Source organism: Peromyscus leucopus, chromosome 1, assembly GCF_004664715.2.
Source record: "Peromyscus leucopus breed LL Stock chromosome 1, UCI_PerLeu_2.1, whole genome shotgun sequence".
Lineage (NCBI taxonomy): Eukaryota > Metazoa > Chordata > Mammalia > Rodentia > Cricetidae > Peromyscus > Peromyscus leucopus.
In genome coordinates this window covers 57,232,756-57,251,323 of record NC_051063.1, presented here as the reverse complement: position 1 = coordinate 57,251,323, position 18,568 = coordinate 57,232,756, and the positions used below count along the sequence as shown (strand labels likewise).

General features: G+C 51.3%; 1 protein-coding gene across 4 annotated transcripts; it reads right to left on the bottom strand.

Moving 5' to 3' along the window:
• Nucleotides 1-253: 253 nt before the first annotated feature.
• Peli3 (pellino E3 ubiquitin protein ligase family member 3) lies at nt 254-13,678 on the bottom strand. Of its 4 annotated transcripts, none has more exons than XM_037208278.1 (8): nt 13,505-13,678; nt 12,249-12,401; nt 11,651-11,722; nt 8,770-8,956; nt 6,905-7,006; nt 5,449-5,643; nt 4,748-4,936; nt 254-3,316 (listed from the first exon to the last, which is right to left on the bottom strand). In XM_037208278.1, exons 2-8 carry the CDS (start codon nt 12,398-12,400, stop codon nt 2,747-2,749), a joined length of 1,467 nt encoding a protein of 488 aa, XP_037064173.1. In that variant the 5' UTR covers nt 12,401; nt 13,505-13,678; the 3' UTR covers nt 254-2,746. The 4 variants fall into 4 exon arrangements, with proteins under 4 accessions (XP_037064173.1, XP_037064175.1, XP_028748642.1 ...); XM_037208280.1 differs by having other exon boundaries at nt 8,827-8,956; XM_028892809.2 differs by lacking the exon at nt 11,651-11,722.
• Between the last annotated feature and the right edge of the window lie 4,890 nt (nt 13,679-18,568).

Sequence of the window (18,568 nt, the reverse complement as noted above, 5' to 3'; positions counted from 1 at the left end):
GTTGACGGACTCAGATGAAGTTGAAGTGTAGCTATACCAGGCGGGAGAGGTAGAGCTGTCCATAGGCACCAAGGGGTAGCCCAGGCAAGCGAAGGATCCCAGTACCCAAGACCCCAACCAAACTGCACGATGCCATTTTATAATCTCAATTAATAGGAGTGCTTATTGAATGAAGTCCTTTACCAGCAGCTTACCATATAGAATCTCATTTAATTCTTGCAAAACCCCTGAGATAGCATATCACTGTTGTACCAATTGCACAGGTTGGAAAACTTAGACTAAGAGGATCTTTGATTTCCTAAGACCTTCCACTACACTGTTCCCTCTTCCTGCCCCGACTCACTCACTCACACTCACTCTCTCTCTCTCTCTCTCTCTCTCTCTCTCTCTCTCTCTCTCTCTCTCTCCTCTGACCATAGCACATTCTATTAATGGGTCATGGCTTTTCTGTATGTTTACATCCACCTGGTGAACAAAGTACTTTTTGTTTTTGTTTGAGACAAGTCTTGTCACATAGCCCAGGCTGGCATTGAACACACAATCCTCCTTCCTTAGCCTTCCAAATGCTGGAGTTGCAAGCACATGCCACCAGGCCTGACCTTAGAAACTGTCATTCCATTTAACAATTGTGGCATCTGAAGCCCAAGAGCTGACCCCACCACCAGCCCGAGTTCTTCCCAGAGCCCAGGCAAGTACTTTTTGTCCCTCCTCCCAAAGTCTGAGATTCAACACCAGAAATGAGATCAGAATATGTTCCCCTGTCTGGTCCCCAACAGGGCCATGAGCAAGAACTGAGTAGAGTTTCATTTCTAGTGTTTCGAGGGGAGGGCTGAAATGTTCCTCATGCATTCTGGCATCCCCTTCTGCCATGCATCCACTGTAGCTATGTGACACTCAGTCTTCTCTGTGATGGCTGCCTTCTTCTGTCCTCCCAACAGCCCAAATCTGGTCTTTCTGGCCTCAGCCAGCTGTGTGGCCTTGTACAGTTTCTTGTGGAATCTGCACCTCCCTAAACTCTGGCTTCTGTCTTGTACTGAAGACAAGGTCACACCTACACTCACAGCCACCTCCTTTGACTTCTCTAGAGTCTATCTACCTGTTTTCCTGGTTCACTTCCCTTTGAAAGTCAGGGGGAAACCCCAGCTCAGCCCTTGGCTCACAGGAAGACCTGACTCACAAACAGGAGGAACAGGGAGGAGCTCAGCACTGACTTCCACAGTCACCAAGGCCCACCAGGTCCCAGCCCACAGCCCTGATCCAATCGCCCTTTTTCTGCTGATCTGCAGATACTGGTTGGTAGGCATTTCCCCTACCCTACTATAATGCAGCCCGCACCCAGGCTGCCCTCCAAATTCCATCCTGCCTCTGCCATCCAAAGTTCTCAGGACAACCCCACCCCAGCATGTACAGGTGGCCAGCAGGATGTGGTCATCAGCTTCTGGCCTTAGTTCCACGGGGCTTCCTCTGAGTGGGAGCCCTCGCTTGGTGCTAGGGCCCTGCGTGGGGCTGGGCACTGAGCACGCAGATCTCCATCTATCTCTTCTTCAGCTTCTCCACAAAACAGACACTAAACTGCCTTGCCTCAATCCTGCCCAGCCTTAACATGATCTGAGAGGGGTAGCTGTGGCTTCCAATAACCGCCTGCAACTAGATTGTAACTTTCTCTCTACAAACACAGGTGGGAACATCTCTCTTCCTGGATCACTGTGAGGAGTAGATAACAAAATCCCGGCCGAGAAGCAAAGCCCTGGTACCCGGTGAGCGCTCAATGGACACAGCTGTAATTACTGTTAGGATGGGGTCGGGCACACAGTGAATATTCAGCGATAGTAGCCCTTGGGACAGAGCCAGCGCTGTGGAGCTGACTCCTGATTGTCCACAAATGAGGATCTGAATTCTCCACCAAGCATGGCCACACCCTATGCTCCAGCATCCCCTTAATCTGTTTCTCCACCCCTGCTTCCTTGCCCTGAGCCTGTGCCAAGAGGGTGCAGAGCCCTCACCTTGTGGGCCTGGAAGATTCCAAGTCAGCATGGAGGCCAAGCTCCTGTGCCGCCTCCTTCATGAAACCTCTTACTTTCCCAGATCCAGCAAGTGCTCTTCTCTAGCCCTAGAATTCTCTGAGCCTAATACCCATGAAGCTGTCTCCCCTCCACTAGGCTGTGAACTCCGCCAGGTGGAGAACCTGATTGTCCATGTGTCCCCAACTTGGCACTGTCCTGCCTGCAAATGCTGACCTCAGACCGCCTACTCACTCATTACTCACTGAGGACTGGAGGTATCGCATGCATGTGGGACATGTGGATCTGTGAGGGCAGCTGAGCAGCAAGGTTTATAGAGTAACCCAGGGCAGCAGCAGGAGGAAGGAACAGCTGTTACTGGATTGGCAGGTTCAGGGCACAACCAGACTAAGCTGGAAGTCAGGGGCCATGGCCCCTTCACTCCCCCAGGGGCACAGTGTAGGCGGCATGACGTAGGATACTCCAGGGAGGGCAGCGGCATGGGGTGCCCTCCATCAGCCTGGGGCAGAGCTGGTGCTAAAGTTCCCATCAGTATGACCGGGATGGAGATCTTAGGGATCCTCTTAGAGGCTAGAGTTGAGGGGAGGGCCACAGCCCATCCAATGTGTCCAACTGGTGTGGCTATTGCCAGCAGGCACAGTCCCACATGCAGAGCTCCCTCTGAACAGCAGGAGATGGGGGACCTGGGTGGGCAGGCGGGCATGGCAGCAAGGACCCTGGAGAGCCTAGTCCAGTGGCCCCTGGAAAATTAGGCGGACACAGCCATGCTCGCCAGTGAGCCAAGCCCCACAAAAGGGGCAGGCTGCATGGAAAGCGTGGGTACCATGTGGCAGAGGTGTCTGGGCCCAGTAGCGGGCAGTCTTCTCAGAACAGACATGGCCACAGGGTGCAAAAGCGTGGCTGGGTGGCCCAGGGTCCAGGCAGAGACCGGCCTCCTGGCCGAGCCACAGGGGCACATAGGGTCCCACAAGGCGGCAAAGAGGACACTCGCGCTCCTGAGGGCCTCGCTCCCTCCGGCAGCCCCAGCCATGGTAGCCATGGACATGACCGCAACGAACGTAGACCCAGGGCTGTTGCTTGTCAGGTGCTGTGCGGCCACGGGCTGGACTGGGAAAAGCCAAGGTGCTGAGGCCCACAGGACACTGGGGCCGAGCCGCGTTGGCCTCCTGTCGCTGGGCCTCCAGTTGTTTCAGCGTGGGTGCCCTCAGCAACCCTGCTGGGGTGCGCCACAGCAGCGTGGCCCCACACAGGTCGATGAGCGAACCATCTTGCAGGATGTTGGACTCGTTTTCCACCTGGCGGGGCAGCAGAAGGCCTTAGCCCAAGAGCTCTGTGACCCTGCCACCAGGCAGCCTCACCCCAGAGAAGCCACCTATCTGGCCAGTGACATTCCCTGGAGAGAACACCCTAGGCCAGCAGGCCAGCGGAGACAAGGAAGACAGATGCCCCCAAGTACACACAGCCCCTATTCCCAGCAGGACCTGCGCCTTGGTGTCTTCATAGGTCAACCAAGAGGTCTGGCCCAAAGCAAGGTTTTTCTGAAATGTTTTCCAAAGCTCTCCCATAATGGCAGAAGTTGGATATAGAGAGCAAATCCCTCCCATGGTGAATACTGTCTACTTAGCCCAAAGCAGCTGTCCTAAGGGTCACAGATCACAGCAAGAATTCTAGAGACAGAGAGCCTGGGTTCCAATCCTGGTCTTGCCACTCACTTACTCAGTTCAGAGAATAACTTAACTTCTGTGTCTTGGTTTCCTGGACCTCAAAGTGGATTCAATATCTCAAGTGGGCCTTGTGAAGACTAAATATGCCAACCATACAGTGGGCACATAACAAGTGTACATCCACATCACATTCATGTGTATGTTTTGCTTTCTGTTTTGTTTTGTTTAATTTTATGAGTGTTTTGTCTGCATGTATGTCTATACAGCATATGCATGCCTGGTGCCCATGGAGCCCAGAAGAGGGTGTTGGAGCCCCTGGAACTAGAGTTATGAATGGCTGTGAGCTGCCATGTGGATGCTGGGAATCAAACCTGGGTCTTCTAGAAGAACAGCCAGTGCTCTTACTACTGGGCCATCCCTCTAGTCCCTGGTTTGATTTTGAGACAGGTTCTTGCTCTGTGACCAGGATGGGCTAGAATGCATAACCTTCCCATGTGCTGACACCTGGGGAGAATTCTGTGTGGTCCAGTCAAGGAATATAGCCACCGCCCTATGTTTCCTATAACTTACTCCCATCTCCCAACAGCACCAGAGGGATACTTCTGGACCACCACTATAAGAACTACTCCAAAGGCCATTTCCTGCTGGGAAAGAATAATAACACTAAACCTCCCTGAATGTGACAGACCAGTACAAGCTGCTAACACTCTGGGCTCTAAACTGCTCACACACAGACCAAGTGTCACCCTTGGAAGAGGATGTGATTTTCCTAAGCTGATGGCAGCCTCCAAGCCGTTTGGTTCTACACAGTGCATTGGTGTAGTTCTATTTCATATCACCTACTGGATCCCCAGCAGTATAAAACTATGCCTAGGGACCTTGCTCTGGTCCTGTCTGCGGAGTGACAAGTGTCAAGAACACACTGAGCCTGGAGCTCACCAAATGGAACCTAGTGGGACTCTCTTGGAGAGAAGTACTGTAGATGATCCCCCAGCTGGGAAAGGCAATGAACTGATTATGAGGGCCTGGGAAGGGTGGGGAGAAATGGAGGAGGCCACCTACCAGCTTCCCCCGCTGCTGGGCTGAGCGGCTATCCCGCAATGTGTACACATTCCCGCAGACAGAAATCTCCCTCCAGACACCTGGGGCAGAGTCCTCGGAGAAGCCACCTGCTGGATGCATCACCAGGACCCCATTGGTTGTCAGGCCATCCATCAGACCATCAGGAGTCCTCCATTTGGCTGCCCGCTCCTAGGACCACATGAAGGATAAGCTCACAACCCCAGGAGCTCCCAAAAGGCTGTATGCCACAGGTGTTAAACCCCCCAAAGTCTGCGTTTTCCCAGAGAAGTCCTGGGCACCCACCACCTGACCTCTTTGTATCTCACATTGCTTCTTCAAGAAGTGAGCTGCTAGGCTGTAGGAGAGTGATGCAGAGGACGGCTGTGTACCGGCCCATCACTCTAGGCTGTAGGGAGTGATGCAGATGGTGTACGGCCATACTCTAGCTGTAGATGAGCCGTGCCGGCCATCACTCTAGGCTGTAGGGAGTGATGCAGAGGATGGCTGTGTACCGGCCCATCACTCTAGGCTGTAGGAGAGTGATGCAGAGGATGGCTGTGTACCGGCCCATCACTCTAGGCTGTAGGGAGTGATGCAGAGGATGGCTGTGTACCGGCCCATCATTCTAAGCTGTAGCATCACTCCAGTCTCCCTCCCCTCACTTTGTTGAAGGGTTAGCCCTGCCCGGGGGGCTCACTCACCCCAAGAAAAATGTTGCTAGAGGCATCGAAGCCAGCAGCATAGATGCGGGCAGTATAGGGTGGCCGGCGGTCACAGAGGATGCGGCAGGCATAGCGGGAGATGGTACTTTGGGCAGAAGGGCCCTCTGTGGCTCCTCCGCCAGGAGATGTGTCTGTTACCACGAAGTCAATCATGTTTTCCGTAGAACGGCCAATCTACAAGGAAAGGAAGGCAAGAACCCATTCACAGGCAAATTTCACAAGTTCACAGTGTCCCAGCAGCCACCAAACAATGAAGAGGCTAGACCCCAAGCGGGTAGCACACCACAACTCTCTAGACCAATGGTTCTCAAATTTCCTAATGCTTTGTCCCTTTAATGCAGTTTGTGTTTGGTGACCCAACCATAAAATTATTTCACTGCTATTTCATAACTGTAATTTTGCTATTATAAATCATAATGTAAATATCTGCTAGGCAGGAGATCTGATATACGACCACAGTGGGGTCGTGACCCACAGGTTGAGAACTAGACCCTTTGGGCTTGCTCTAGACCCTTTGGGCTTGCATGCAGGTTCTCTACATCTGACCAGCTGTGGCATGGAGCCGACTTCTGCTCTGTGGCCCCATAGCTCTGAGGAACACCCTACTCAGTAAGAACCAGCTCATCTGTTGATAGACCAATTAAAAGGTGACACTCTGGAATAGTAACAGCAAATTAAATTTCAGTAAGAATGTATCTCTAAAGATTTTTGTTGTTGCTGCTGTTAAGCAAGGTCTCACTATGTAGCCTTCACTGGCCTGGAACTTGCTATGTAGATCATGCTGGCCTCAAATTCACCTATTTCTACCTCCCACATTAAAGATAGGGTTAAAGTATAAGCTACCACACCCGCTTATTATTTTGTATATTATGTGTGCCTGAATGATTTTATGGTACCACATGTGTGCAAGGGCCTGTGAAGGTCAGAGGGCATCAATTCCCCTGGAACTGAGTTACAGACTGCTATAAGCCAGCTGATGTGGGTGCTGGGAACTGAACCTTCCTTTGCAAGAGCAGTAAGTGCTCTTAACCTCTAACTCATCTCTCTAGGCCTAAGCTAAACATTGTACAAGACCTCAGTTACTCTGCCCATGGTGTGTGTGTGTGGGGAGCTACCATGGGCTTCATTTTACAGATGAGGAAAACAAGACTCAGGTGTTAAATGACTCTTGCCCAAAGTCACCCAGTGCTAAGTGCAGAGATCTGAACCTAGGCATGATGAGGCTTAACCCTATACCCTGAATTCCAAAGCTGTATAGCCTCCATCTCTAGGAGGGTACTGCTGCAAGGTCAGCAACCCAGGCTAAGACATCCTACTTTCTCATTGCAGGGCAAGCCGCTACAGTGACTGTTCAGAAGCACCTTTCCCAGGGCGTCTGGGCTCAGGGCCTGACCCCGAGCACCTGCAGAGCACAGAGGCTGGGGACTGGACGTACCTGGAACATGTCGGTGTCGCTGTCATGTGTGTACTCCACGATGACTGAGTGGCTCCGGGACAGTGTGTACGAGATGCTATGCTGGCCTCGGTTACTCAGGGCCTGGAGGAGAGAAGGCAGTCACTTCCCAGAGTACAGGAGAGGTGTAAACTTCTGAGCCAGAACTTCTGAGCCAGAGGCCAGCTCAAGACCCAAAAGCCACCCGCAGAAAAGAGCGGCTCCATCCTATGGAGAGGAGACTATATAGAAGGAACTCTGGTTTAATCCTCCAGCTATCTCAAAAATGTGCTACTGTTCCATTTTACAGTTGGGAATTGCAGGTCAGAGACAGGGACTGGCCCTCAGCCACACAGCTGGAAACAGCAGAGACTTAACTTCCACGCCAACCCTCTAAAGCCAAGGTTTTCTCTTTGGTTTTGCATGTGATGGCTGTTCTTGGTAGTTAACTTGACTGTATCTGGAATTAACTAAAACCCAAAAAGCTGGGCACACCTGTGAGGGATTTTTGCTTAACTAAATCATTGAAGTGAGAAGACCCACTTCTAATCCAAATATTTGAGGTGGAAAGATAAATATTTAATCAAGATTTTTTTTTCAGGTAGGAAGAGCCACCTTTAATCTGGGCCACACCTTCTGCTGGCAGATTATCTAAAGGACATGGAAGAAGAAAGTTCTTGCTCTTTGCCTGCTCGCTCTCCCTCTTGCTGGCAAGTCCATTCCTTCACTGACATTAGAGCCTACTTCTTCCAGGGTTCCAGATTATACTAAAGAACAGCTGAGACATCCAGCCTCGTAGACTGAACAACTACTGGATCCTTTATCCTTCCATTGGTAGACAGCGATTGTTGGACTATCTGGACCACAGCCTGTAAGCTATTTAAATAAATCTCCCATATATTTATTTATAGATAGACAGACAGACAGATAAGTAGGTAGGTGGGTAGGTGGGTGGGTAGGTGGGTAGTTGGTAGGTAGGTAAGTGGGTAGGTAGGTAGGTAGAGATTCATTCTATGAGTTCAGTTTTTCTAGAGAACCCTGATTAGTACACTGTGTGAACATTATATCCCACTCATGGAGCCTTGGCTCCCTCTAAAATAATGGTGATCGGTGCTGGAGAGATGGCTCAGTGGTTAAGAGCACTGGCTGCTCTTGCAGTGGACCTGATTCCTAGCACCCATATGGCAGCTTACAAGGGTTTGTAACTCCAATCCCAGGATATTCAATACCTTCTGGCCTCCACAGGCACTGCGCTCACGGTGCATAGACATTCATGCAGGCAAAACATCTACACACATAAAAATAAATTTAAAAAATTTAAATAAGTAAAATTTCCATCCAGTGAATGGGATATGGCAGCCAAGGAAACATTTTGTAGTCTGTTAAGGACTGGGCACACTGCAGAGGATGTCTATTATCACTATTTTGGGGTGTGTCTGTGGTGTGCATGTGGGTGCACAGGTGTGCCCCCAAAAGCCATGGTGTCCTCTATCACTCTGATTCATGTCTCTCACTGAACCTGGAGCTTGTGTTTTTTAGTTAGGATGATGCTCAGCAAGTCCTAGCAATCCTCCTGTCTTCGCCCTCAACAGTGTTGGGGTTACGGGCACATGTGCTTTTATTACATGAGTGCTGGGGATCCGAACTCCAGTCTCCACCCTTACACAGCAAGCCCTCTTACTCTACTGAGCCGCCACCTCTCCAGCCCCATCACATCATTCCCATTTATTGGCTGAGCCAATAGGCAGCGAGTGAGTAATGACACAGTGGACCCCACCCCACCCCCACCCCCGTACTCCCACCCCCCACCCCACCCCACCCCCGCTCCAGAAAGGCCACGGGCAAGTAGGTCTAGGAAGGCTGAAGACCTGGGCCTGGGCACACAGCACAGGATGGCATCCATTCCACTGGGGTAAGCTGCTTGCCTTGGAGACAAGTGGCGTGGAGATGTGGTGCATGACGTCTGGCTTCACTCCGTTGGCGTGTGGCCGGCGGCTCAGTGCCAGGCGGCTTCGGCGGCGGCCCTTGTCCCCACTTGCCAGACACCCATTGTAGCTGTAGATGTGGGGGGGGCAGTGGGAGGAGATAAAGAAGAAGAGAATGAGCCCCTAGGAGACCTGGAGGAAAATGCCAACTCAAAGCAGACCCTACCTTGATAAACAAATGCTAGAACCACCCAGAGCCGGGAGAGCCCAGCATAGTCAACGGCTGCATTGAGGAGCAGGGGGTGGGGTCCCTCTTCCAGTGAGCCGAGTGTTCCCTGGACGCCTCGGCTGTGACAGCAGGTGCTAGGATCGGAGAGGTGATGGTCACAGTCATGTGCCCTCAGTGGAGAAGAGGACCCAGCTTCTCAAGGAACCCAGGCACCACCTGCCAAGACCCAGGCACAAGTCAAGTACACTCAAGCCCGAGTGGCAGTAAGTGGGACAATAAGCCCAGGGTTGGATTCAGGAAGAGGAGACAACCTACACTGGGCCTTGAAGACCTGGAAAGACTTCTTCTTTCCAAAGGATCATTCCTCACACAACCACCATAAATGACCACAAAGGAAGAAGCAGCTTCCAATCCCACCCCCTCCATTATCTCACACATCTGATTCCCACCTTGCTCTCCAGCTTTCCTCAGGGGGAAGGACCATGAGAAGCAACGGTGAGGTGAGTCATTGCCTTGACTGCTGCCATGGACTGCTGCCTCTGTTCCTGGTCCTTCGTGTTTTTAATTACCTAATGGAATCTGCAAAATGTCCTGCCAGGGAAGTGTCTTTCTTCCTATTTTATAAATTAGACAAGTCAAGGCCCCGGAAAGCGGGGGGATGGGGGAGGGATGATTTGCCTCAAGCTAAGAAGCCAAAAAAGAAAACAGAAAAAGAAAGAAAGTAAAAAAGCCACATTGTAGTCATACTCCACCTGGACTTGCCAAAGTCCTTCAATTTAGAGGATTCTGAGCCAAGGCCCTAGGACTGGCAGGGTTTAGTGAGGCTCGGACTTAGTGACTCGGTGGTAAAGCATAGTATGGAGATGTGAGTACCAAGCTAAGCACGTTTTTCTGTAAGTAGTGGGGAGTCATAGACCGCTTTGGAGAAGGAAATAAGTAGCTGCCAAATCCAGGGCTAGGGATGTAGCTCAGTGGGGTAGAGTGCTTGATTAACATGTACAATGCTCTGGGTTCAATTCCTAGCACCACATAAATGCAGTCTGGTGGCACATGCCTGTAATCTTAGTACTCGGGAAGAATGAAGACCAGGAGCTCAAGGTCAACCCTGGCTACTTAGGGAGATAGATGGGGGCCAGCCTGAGCTATGTGAGACCCTGTCTCAAAAAAAAAAAAAAAAAAAAAAAAAAAAAAAAAAAAAGGCCAACTACAAGGACCAATTAGAATTTAGCGAGTCTGTTAAAATCTCTATTCTTTCTCTCTCTCTCTCTCTCTCTCTCTCTCTCTTTTTAACAGAGCTGAGGACTGAACCCAGGGCCTCGCGCTTGCTAGGCAAGCGCTCTACTACTGAGCTAAATCCCCAACCCCAAAATCTCTATTCTCTAGCCCTGTCCAGAGATTCTGCCTCTCCAGGTGTAAGCTTCCTCCGGGTATCTCATATTTCTCTTCTCTCTTCTCCTCCCTCCCTCCCTCCCTCCTCCCCTCTTTCTTCTTTTGGTTGATTTTGGAGACAGGGTCTCATGTAACCAGGGCTGGCCTCCTACCTCTACCTTCTGAATGCTGGGATTAGAGGCATGTGCCACTGTCCCTGACTCAATGTGTGACATGCACGTGTTCTCCAGCAGCTCTGAACCGCAGCTTGAGTGAGGCTTCCCTGCTCTGCTTTGGACAGAGGGCTGTCAACAAAGCCCCCCCCCCCTCTGTCTCTGCAGTCACCTCCATCCCTAGCCTTGCACCCAGACACAAAGCAGCTGCTTTTCAGAGGTAAGCACCCCTGTGAGGAACACATCTTTTACCTTTCTGAACACTTCTCCTGCATGGGCAGAGGCAGGTCTAGAGGGCGACAGGTCAGGATGCAGGCTAAGCACGCACAGGAACACATCCTGGCTCTTCCACTCATCACATAGCCTCTATAGAATGGAGCTCATTTGTCAGGCCCCTGCTTGGAAGGTTGATTTGAGAACTAAACAAGATGAAGCACTATAAAACGCTTGACCGAGTTTGGCGTGGCTATAGCAAGCTCTTTTTTTTTTTTTAAAGTTATTTGTTTTTATTTTATGTACATTGGTGTTTTGCCTGCATGTGTGTCTATGTGAGGGTGGTGGATCCCCTGAAACTGGAACTACAGACAGTTGTGAGCTGCCATGTGGGTGCTGGGAATTGAACCCCAGTCTTCTAGAAGAGCAGCCAATGCTCCTAACCGCTGAGCCATCTTTCGAGGCCCCTATAGCAAGCTTTTGATATGAGTTAGCAATTATTGTTATTTGAAAAAAGGCAAGGTGGCACAGACAAGTCACCAAATGGCAGCCACTGCTGTGCATCGCTATCTCCGTGATCCTACAGCCCATCAGGAGAGTCTTCAGGACAGAGGGGAGGGGAGAGGGGTCTGTGTCTGGGGTAGTTTCATGGGAAGTGCAGGTATCCAGGCAGGCAAAGACCAGAAAGGACGGGGCCCATCCAGCCATCAGGGCCCATAAATTCTTCTCTCATAGCCTCCACTTTCTCATCTGTAGCACAAGAGTGAGCTGCAGCTTAGTGACAGTATGCTAGAGCTACAGTTAGGAAGACCTGGGTTCAAATCCCAGCCCTGCCACTTACCAGCTGTGTGCCCTTGGGCCAGTCACTTCCCCTCTCTGAGCCTCAGTATCCTCACCTCCTTCCTCACAGCATCTTTGTGAAGATTGAAATGAAATAATGTCCATGAAAAGGCTTGGCCTCGCCTGCCTCCCAGACACTTGGTATGTGCTGGGTACCGGTCTACGTACTTTACAAAAGTCCCTTCCTTCAGATAACCTTTGGGGCTGTGACTCAGTATCAATCCTGTCTTCAAAATGGAGAAACAGAGGCACAGGGAAGTTCAGCACCTTGAAGAAGCAGGATTGGGGCCAAGGAGTCTTGTGCAGAACCAGACTTCTGTCCCACACACCTACACATAGTAGGTGTGCTCCAGACCCTGTCTCATCTGATTAGAAACTCTGGCGAGCAGTTAAGAATTGCCTCAGGACTTTTATGAGAAGCAGAAAGATTATATCATTATGAACAGAGATGGGTTTGGTCAAAGCTGTCTTTCATCTGGGAAGCTGACAAGAAACAGAGCAGAGAGTCCTGTGGAGGGCAGCTGGTGGCCACTGTTGTTCTGGCTGACCGGAGGAGGGGGTTACCCAAGGCCCACCACTCCTGGGCTAGGGAGGCTCACCCCAGGACGATGAGTTCACCATACTTGATGGGTTCCTCGCCTGGCAGGGCTTCTTCACCAGGAGAAGAGAGGATGCAAGAGCCCTTGCTCCCTGGGTGCTGGAGGTCCGAGGTCCGAGGGGATCCCACGTCAGGGGTTCCTTCGAGCACCATTCTGAGCAGAGTGGGAGAGGAGAAAAGAACTCTGCAACATCCCACCGCAGCGCTGGTCCTTTCCAGCGCGGCCTAGCTGCAAGGCCCCCAGGCCAAGGCAAGAGGGGCCCTTCGACTTGTTACTCTAACTACTCTGCTTCCCCTAAACGGTGAGGTTGCTGGGATACCAAGGAAGGAGATTGGTGAGAGAAGGCCAAGAAAGAAATGGCAAAGTCAGAGAGGGTCGGGATATTTGATGGGGCCAGTGGAATACATCAACTTTGGATGGAATACGCTTGGCTGAGGGGCAGCCAGGACTTAAGGGATCTCACTTAGTTCCTGGCTTAAGTTCTTAACCCCAAGACCCTAGTTACCCCCTCTGTCAGGTTCTTGGATCTATGTGTTCACGCTAATCTTTCTGTCCCTTTGCAGGGCTAGGCCTCTGTCGGTCAGTCTGTTCTCAATGACTCTCTGTCCTCCCAGCCCTGTCCTTTTCTGCCTTTTCCCTTGCCACACTCTATTCCCCCTTCTCCTAGCAACCTGCCTTCCTCTATTCGCTTGCCCTTCTCTTGTTATCCACCTTCCTCAGTCTCCTCATCTTGGCCTGGCACTGCAGGCAGGCCTCCAGATCCCTCCCGGGTGCGCGCCCCCTCCCTCCCTCAGGTGTCTGTCTGCGGTCCTCAGGCCGCTCCGGTCTCAGGAGGCCTGTCGGGGCGGCGCTCCCTAATCAGGCTTCCCCCGCAGCAGAGCGGGTTCCCCGCAGGCTGACTATTTAACAACCCCAACGCTGGAGGGTCCGCGCCGCTGCAGGCCCGCACCCCGCGCTCGGGACGGGCACAATGACGGCCCAGCGCATACGCAGATACACAACCCGGCGGCCCCTTGCAAACACGCGCGCGCGCGCGCAGACAGTCCCGCACACCTCTAGCCCCACGGGCAGTGCCCAGACGGGCGCAGCACACCCCGACCCGCTACCGCAGGGACGCGCCCACGCGCTAACAGCCGAAGGCGCTAAGCCCTGAGACCCGCTCCCCTAACCTCGCCACCACCAGAAACGCAAACACGCCCCCCACGCACTCTTGGCGCAGCCCCCCTTCCCCCGCCCCTCCACCTCTCCAGCCTCACCTGGCGGCGCTCGGGGGCTCTCTGTGCGCTGCTCGCCCCCACCTGCCTCACCCTTGCTGCACCCCCGGACTGCTGCGGCGGGATGAGCTCGGCCCGCGGCTGCTCGGTGCAGCCTCGTCACGGGGACACTCGGGGCCTGGAGGAGGGAGGGTTGAGCGCACAAACCTCCACGCTCCACCCCTTGCCCTACGCCCCGCCCCCTCCTGCCACGCCCCCTGAAGGGCCCCGCCCAACCCCGAGGCTCCTCCTCCTCCTGCGGCTTAGCCTAACTGTAGTCAGCGACGCCAATAGCTTTTGGGGAGCCCGCACCCCTTTCTGAGCCCCGCCCCTGGAACCAATGAAGTCCCTCCCGCCATTTCCTCTGAGGGACTCCCTATCCGCTGCTGGCTGGTTGAGGGACTCCACTTGGTCTACAAGACCCCTCCCCTATTCCAGGCTCCGAATACTTCACCCTCCTTCCAGGGTCTCCGGATTCTCCCGGAGACAGGAGCCTCCTTCTCACGGTAAACTAGAGGCTCCTTACCCCAACCTTAGACTAGGGACTCCCCACCTCCTGCTCCAAGACCCCACCTCCCATTTGGGGAAACCACGGAATTAGAGAGAAGTCAGGGGCCAGCTGAGAAAAGCAAACTAGTAGAGGAGGCGGGGAAAGGTGCGTCACCGCAGAAGCTGAGGAAAGCCACTGCAGTTGTCTGGAGTGCAGATCTGTCTTCCATTTCAGCTCGATCTTTTGCTCTGTAACCTTCGGCGGCCTCTGGCCTCCTTGGTGTCCAGAGACACGTGCCCTCCCCTCCCACCAGCACGCACCTATCCTTTGTAAAACCTCAAGGAAAGCCGACTTTGGGTGCTCAGTTTCTCTGGACCACAGCTTACAGAAAACTCTCTTCTGTCTGTGCCTGGCTCTCTGCGTTGAATTTGAGAAAATTAAGTCCTTTAATCCTTGAGAGGCAGGTACAATAATTGCCTCCCCTCTACACCCCCAAGAATGGAAGAGATTTACAGAAATACCTTGCAGAAGAGGAACCAAGAGGGGATCTGGCCTAGGGCTTTATACAGCCTAGCAAGTATTTTCACACTAACCAACACCTCCGGCTCTTTTGCTCCTGACATTATTTCTGTTGTCTGTTTTGTTTTAGAATTTTTAAAAACTGTTTTATTTTTATGTATATGAATGTTTTGCCTCCACGTATGTCTGTACACCACCATATGTCTGGTGCCAACAGAGGCCAGAAGCTTAGATCCCCTAGGACTGGAGTTACAAACGGTTGTGAGCCACCATGTCAGTATTGAGAATTGAACTCGGATCCTCTGAACCACTGAGCCATCTCTCTCTAGTCCCCTTGTTTTGTTTTTTGAGACAGGGTCTCACTGTATAGCCCCAGCTGGCCTGGAGCTCACCATGTACATCAGGCTGGCCTCTAGGTCACAGAGATCTGCTTTCCTTTGCCTCCCAAGAGCTGGGATTAAAAAAGCACGGGCCCCCAGAACCTAATGAAGTCCTGACTTTGTAGGTTGCCATAACCTAGAAGGATAGTTTATGGAAGGGCAGAAGCTCAGATGGGGCCTCTACTGATTAGTATCTCTTGGTCTGGAACAATATCCCAATAGCCAATTAATCCCCGAGTTTGTGCATTTGTTTTGAGACAGGGTTCTACGCAGTTCAGGCTAACCTTGAACTGGAAGCTGAAGATGACCTCTGATTCTCCTGCCTCCACTTTCCAAGTGCTGGGATTACAGGCCTATGCCACCACACCTCGTGTATTCAGTGTTTGGCATCAAACACAGTGTTTCATAGGTGTTAGGCAAGTACCCTGCCAACTGAGCTGCACCTCTGTCCCAACCCCTGAGTTTGAAGTGTTTTATGGGGAAATCAAAGAGACCTATGCACAGAAGAGATAGCCTGTGTCTTCTGTCACAAAGAATGAGTCGGAGGGGCTGGAAAGATGGCTCAGCGGTTAAGAGCACTGGCTGCTCTTCCAGAGGTCCTGAGTTTAATTCCCTGAAACCATATGGTGGCTCACAACCATCTGTAATGAGATCTGGTGCCCTCTTCTGGCATGCAGGCAGAACACTGCATACATAATAAATAAATAAATCTTTTTTAAAAAATGTATACATAATAAACAAATAAATCTTAAAAAAAAAAAAAAGGAGTGAGAATTTGCCCACTCATTCCTAAAAGGGAACAAATGCGATCCTCCCTCCTAATTTTCCAGACCCCCTAAGCCCGCCACACCCACTCCATTAACTCCATGCCTAAAAACAGGTGAAAACACCAACTGCTTTGCCAACCGCTCTGAGGCCCAGCAGCCAAAGAAACACACTCATTGGCCAGACAGGAACCTCCTAGAGGTCCCCACCCCAGAAGGCCACACAAATCCCTCACTGGAGGATGGTTTCAGTTCTAAAGGCCTATGGTACGGAGGCACTCTGACTCTTTTATTCCAACACCGTCTGCCAGAGAGGCCCTCATGACCTCACCTTACATGTGAGGAAACGGAGGCCCAGAGAGGGAGGAGAGCGTGCTCCAGATTTCACAAGTTTGAGCCAACCCCTGGGACCCCCATTGTTACCACCCCACGCCAGGCTGCAGTAGAGGACTTAGAGGTTGACAGGACTCGAAAGGGGCTGTTTTCTTCTGGGTTGTGGTTCTGGGTTATGATACTAGCACAGTCCAGGGATGGGAGCGTAAGGGCTTGGACATCGACAACTTTATTCCAGCATTCAAGAGGTTTTCTGTAAGTCTGGGGCCATCTGTAAGTGGATGTCTGTAAGTTTGGGGTCGTTCTGGTCTATATAGCCAAGGTTACAAGTGAGATGCTGTCTCAAGGCAAAACAGGGTCTGGAAAGACGGCTTCATGGCTCAGTTCCCAGCACTTAGAGCAGGCAGCTTACATCTGCCTGTATCTGCAGCTCCAGAAGATCTGACACCCTCTTCTGGCCTCTGCACTTGCATGCACATTCATACACATAGCCGCATAAATTAAAATAAGTCTTTTTTAAAAGCAAAGAAAATCACAACAAATAAAAGGTAACCACAGCAAACTCCTGGCTGGGCGTTTGGGAGATACCAGGCCTATGCTAGAAAAAGACAGGCCCCTCGGATCCGGGGATACAGAGCAGAGGAGGCTGGCCTTACATCTCATATGATCACTCCCTCGGGAATCCCTAGGGGCAGGGTGGCAGCAGTGTATGTACTTTGTGCTGTGGCCACTACAGGGAATCCATGGACTCTTCAAGGTATTGGTGACATGGGAAAGCCTTGGAATTTATATGCTTTAGAAGGACAAGATTGAGAGAGGCTAGCAGGCCCATAAGGGCACTTATGATTGGATTTGACGATCAGAAGAACAAAATGCAAGTATCTCTGTAGACTCTCACATGGAAGGCAGTGAGGCTCCTGGGACACTGGTCTCTGGGCCTCTGGCTCACCCCAGTGACTCTAGGGAAATGTCCTGAGGTTGGTGGGGTCATCACACGTACAAGAGAAAATGAGGAGAAATGAGGAGGATGGACGACTCAAGACTGAGTTGATGGGCTGAAGAGATGGCTTACAATTAAGAACGCTTGTGCTGGGTGGCAGTGGCGCACGCCTTTAATCCCAGCACTCAGGAGGCAGAGGCAGGCAGATCTCTGTGAGTTCGAGGCCAGCCTGGGCTACAGATCGAGATCCAGGACAGGCACCAAAACTACATGGAGAAACCTTGTCTTGAAAAAAACCCAAGAAGAAGAAGGAGAAGAAGGAGAAGAAGAAGAAAGAAGAAGAAGAAAGAAGAAGAAGAAAGAAGAAGAAGAAGAAGAAGAAGAAGAAGAAGAAAGAAGAAGAAAGAAGAAGAAAGAAGAAGAAGAAGAAGAAGAAGAAGAAGAAGAAGAAGAGGGACTTGTTGTCTTGTTGTTCTTGCAGAGGACCCAGGTTCAGTTCTCAGCCCCCATGTGGTGGCTCACAACCATCTGTAACTCCAGTTCCAGGGGATCCAATGGCCTCTTCTGATCTTCACAGGCACCGGATGTGTTTGTGGTGCACAGATATATATATATATATATATATATATATATATATATATATGCAGGCAAAACACTCATACACATAAAAACAAATAAACCAAAAGAAAGAAGACCCAGTTGAAATCTGAAGTGACCGGGCAAAGCTAAAATGTGCTGAGCTGTGCCGCCTCCCAGGAGGTGTGGGGGACGGAGAGAGGCTGTTTCATTGCAGAGCGGCTTGTGCAGACTGCAGCACTCAAAGCAAGTCCAGCCTGCACCTGCTTCTGTAGATAACACTTTAAAAAAGTTATTTTTATTAGTTTTAATTATGTGTGTGGATATGTGTGGATATGTGCACATGAGTGCAGGCGCCTCAGAGGCCAGAGGAGTTGAATCCCTGGAGCTGGAGTTACAGGTGGTTATGATCTGCCTGATGTAGGTGCTGGCAACTGAACTCTGGTCCTCTGGAAGAAAGGTAAGTGCTCTTAACTGCTGAGCCATCTCTCCGGTCCCCATAGGTAATGCTTTTGTTGGCATGCCGCCGTGCCCCTCTATCTGCTGTATGCAGCTGTTGTCACAGCTACCCAACAAAACTGGGTAGTTGGAAGACAGAGAGGCGTCTCAAGTCTAAATCTATTGGTGGCTGGGCCTTTACAAATTTTTGCTGACTTCTGTTTTTAGAAGGTGATGGATGTTACATTTTATATCTCCCTTTACACAGGAAGTACTAATGGATTCTGTAAATAACAAGTTGGATGCCCCACAGGAGGTCATAGGGAGGATTAAAACCAGCAAAACGAAACACGGTTTTGTACATGCCTTTAATCTCACCACTTAGGAGGCAGAGGCAGGTGGGTCTCCCTGAGTTCAAGACCAGCCTGGGTGGCATAGTGAGACCCTGTCTTAAAACAACAAATGTAACAGCTGGAATCTGAAGCATTTATGGCAGCCCTGGTGCCACGGTCCTGTCATCCCAGTTACTCACGTGAGAGGCTGAAGCCTGGGAAAGGCACGTTCCATGCCTGCCTGGGATAGAGAGGAGGTTTCAGGCCAGCCGGGACATTTAGTGAGAGGGAGGCT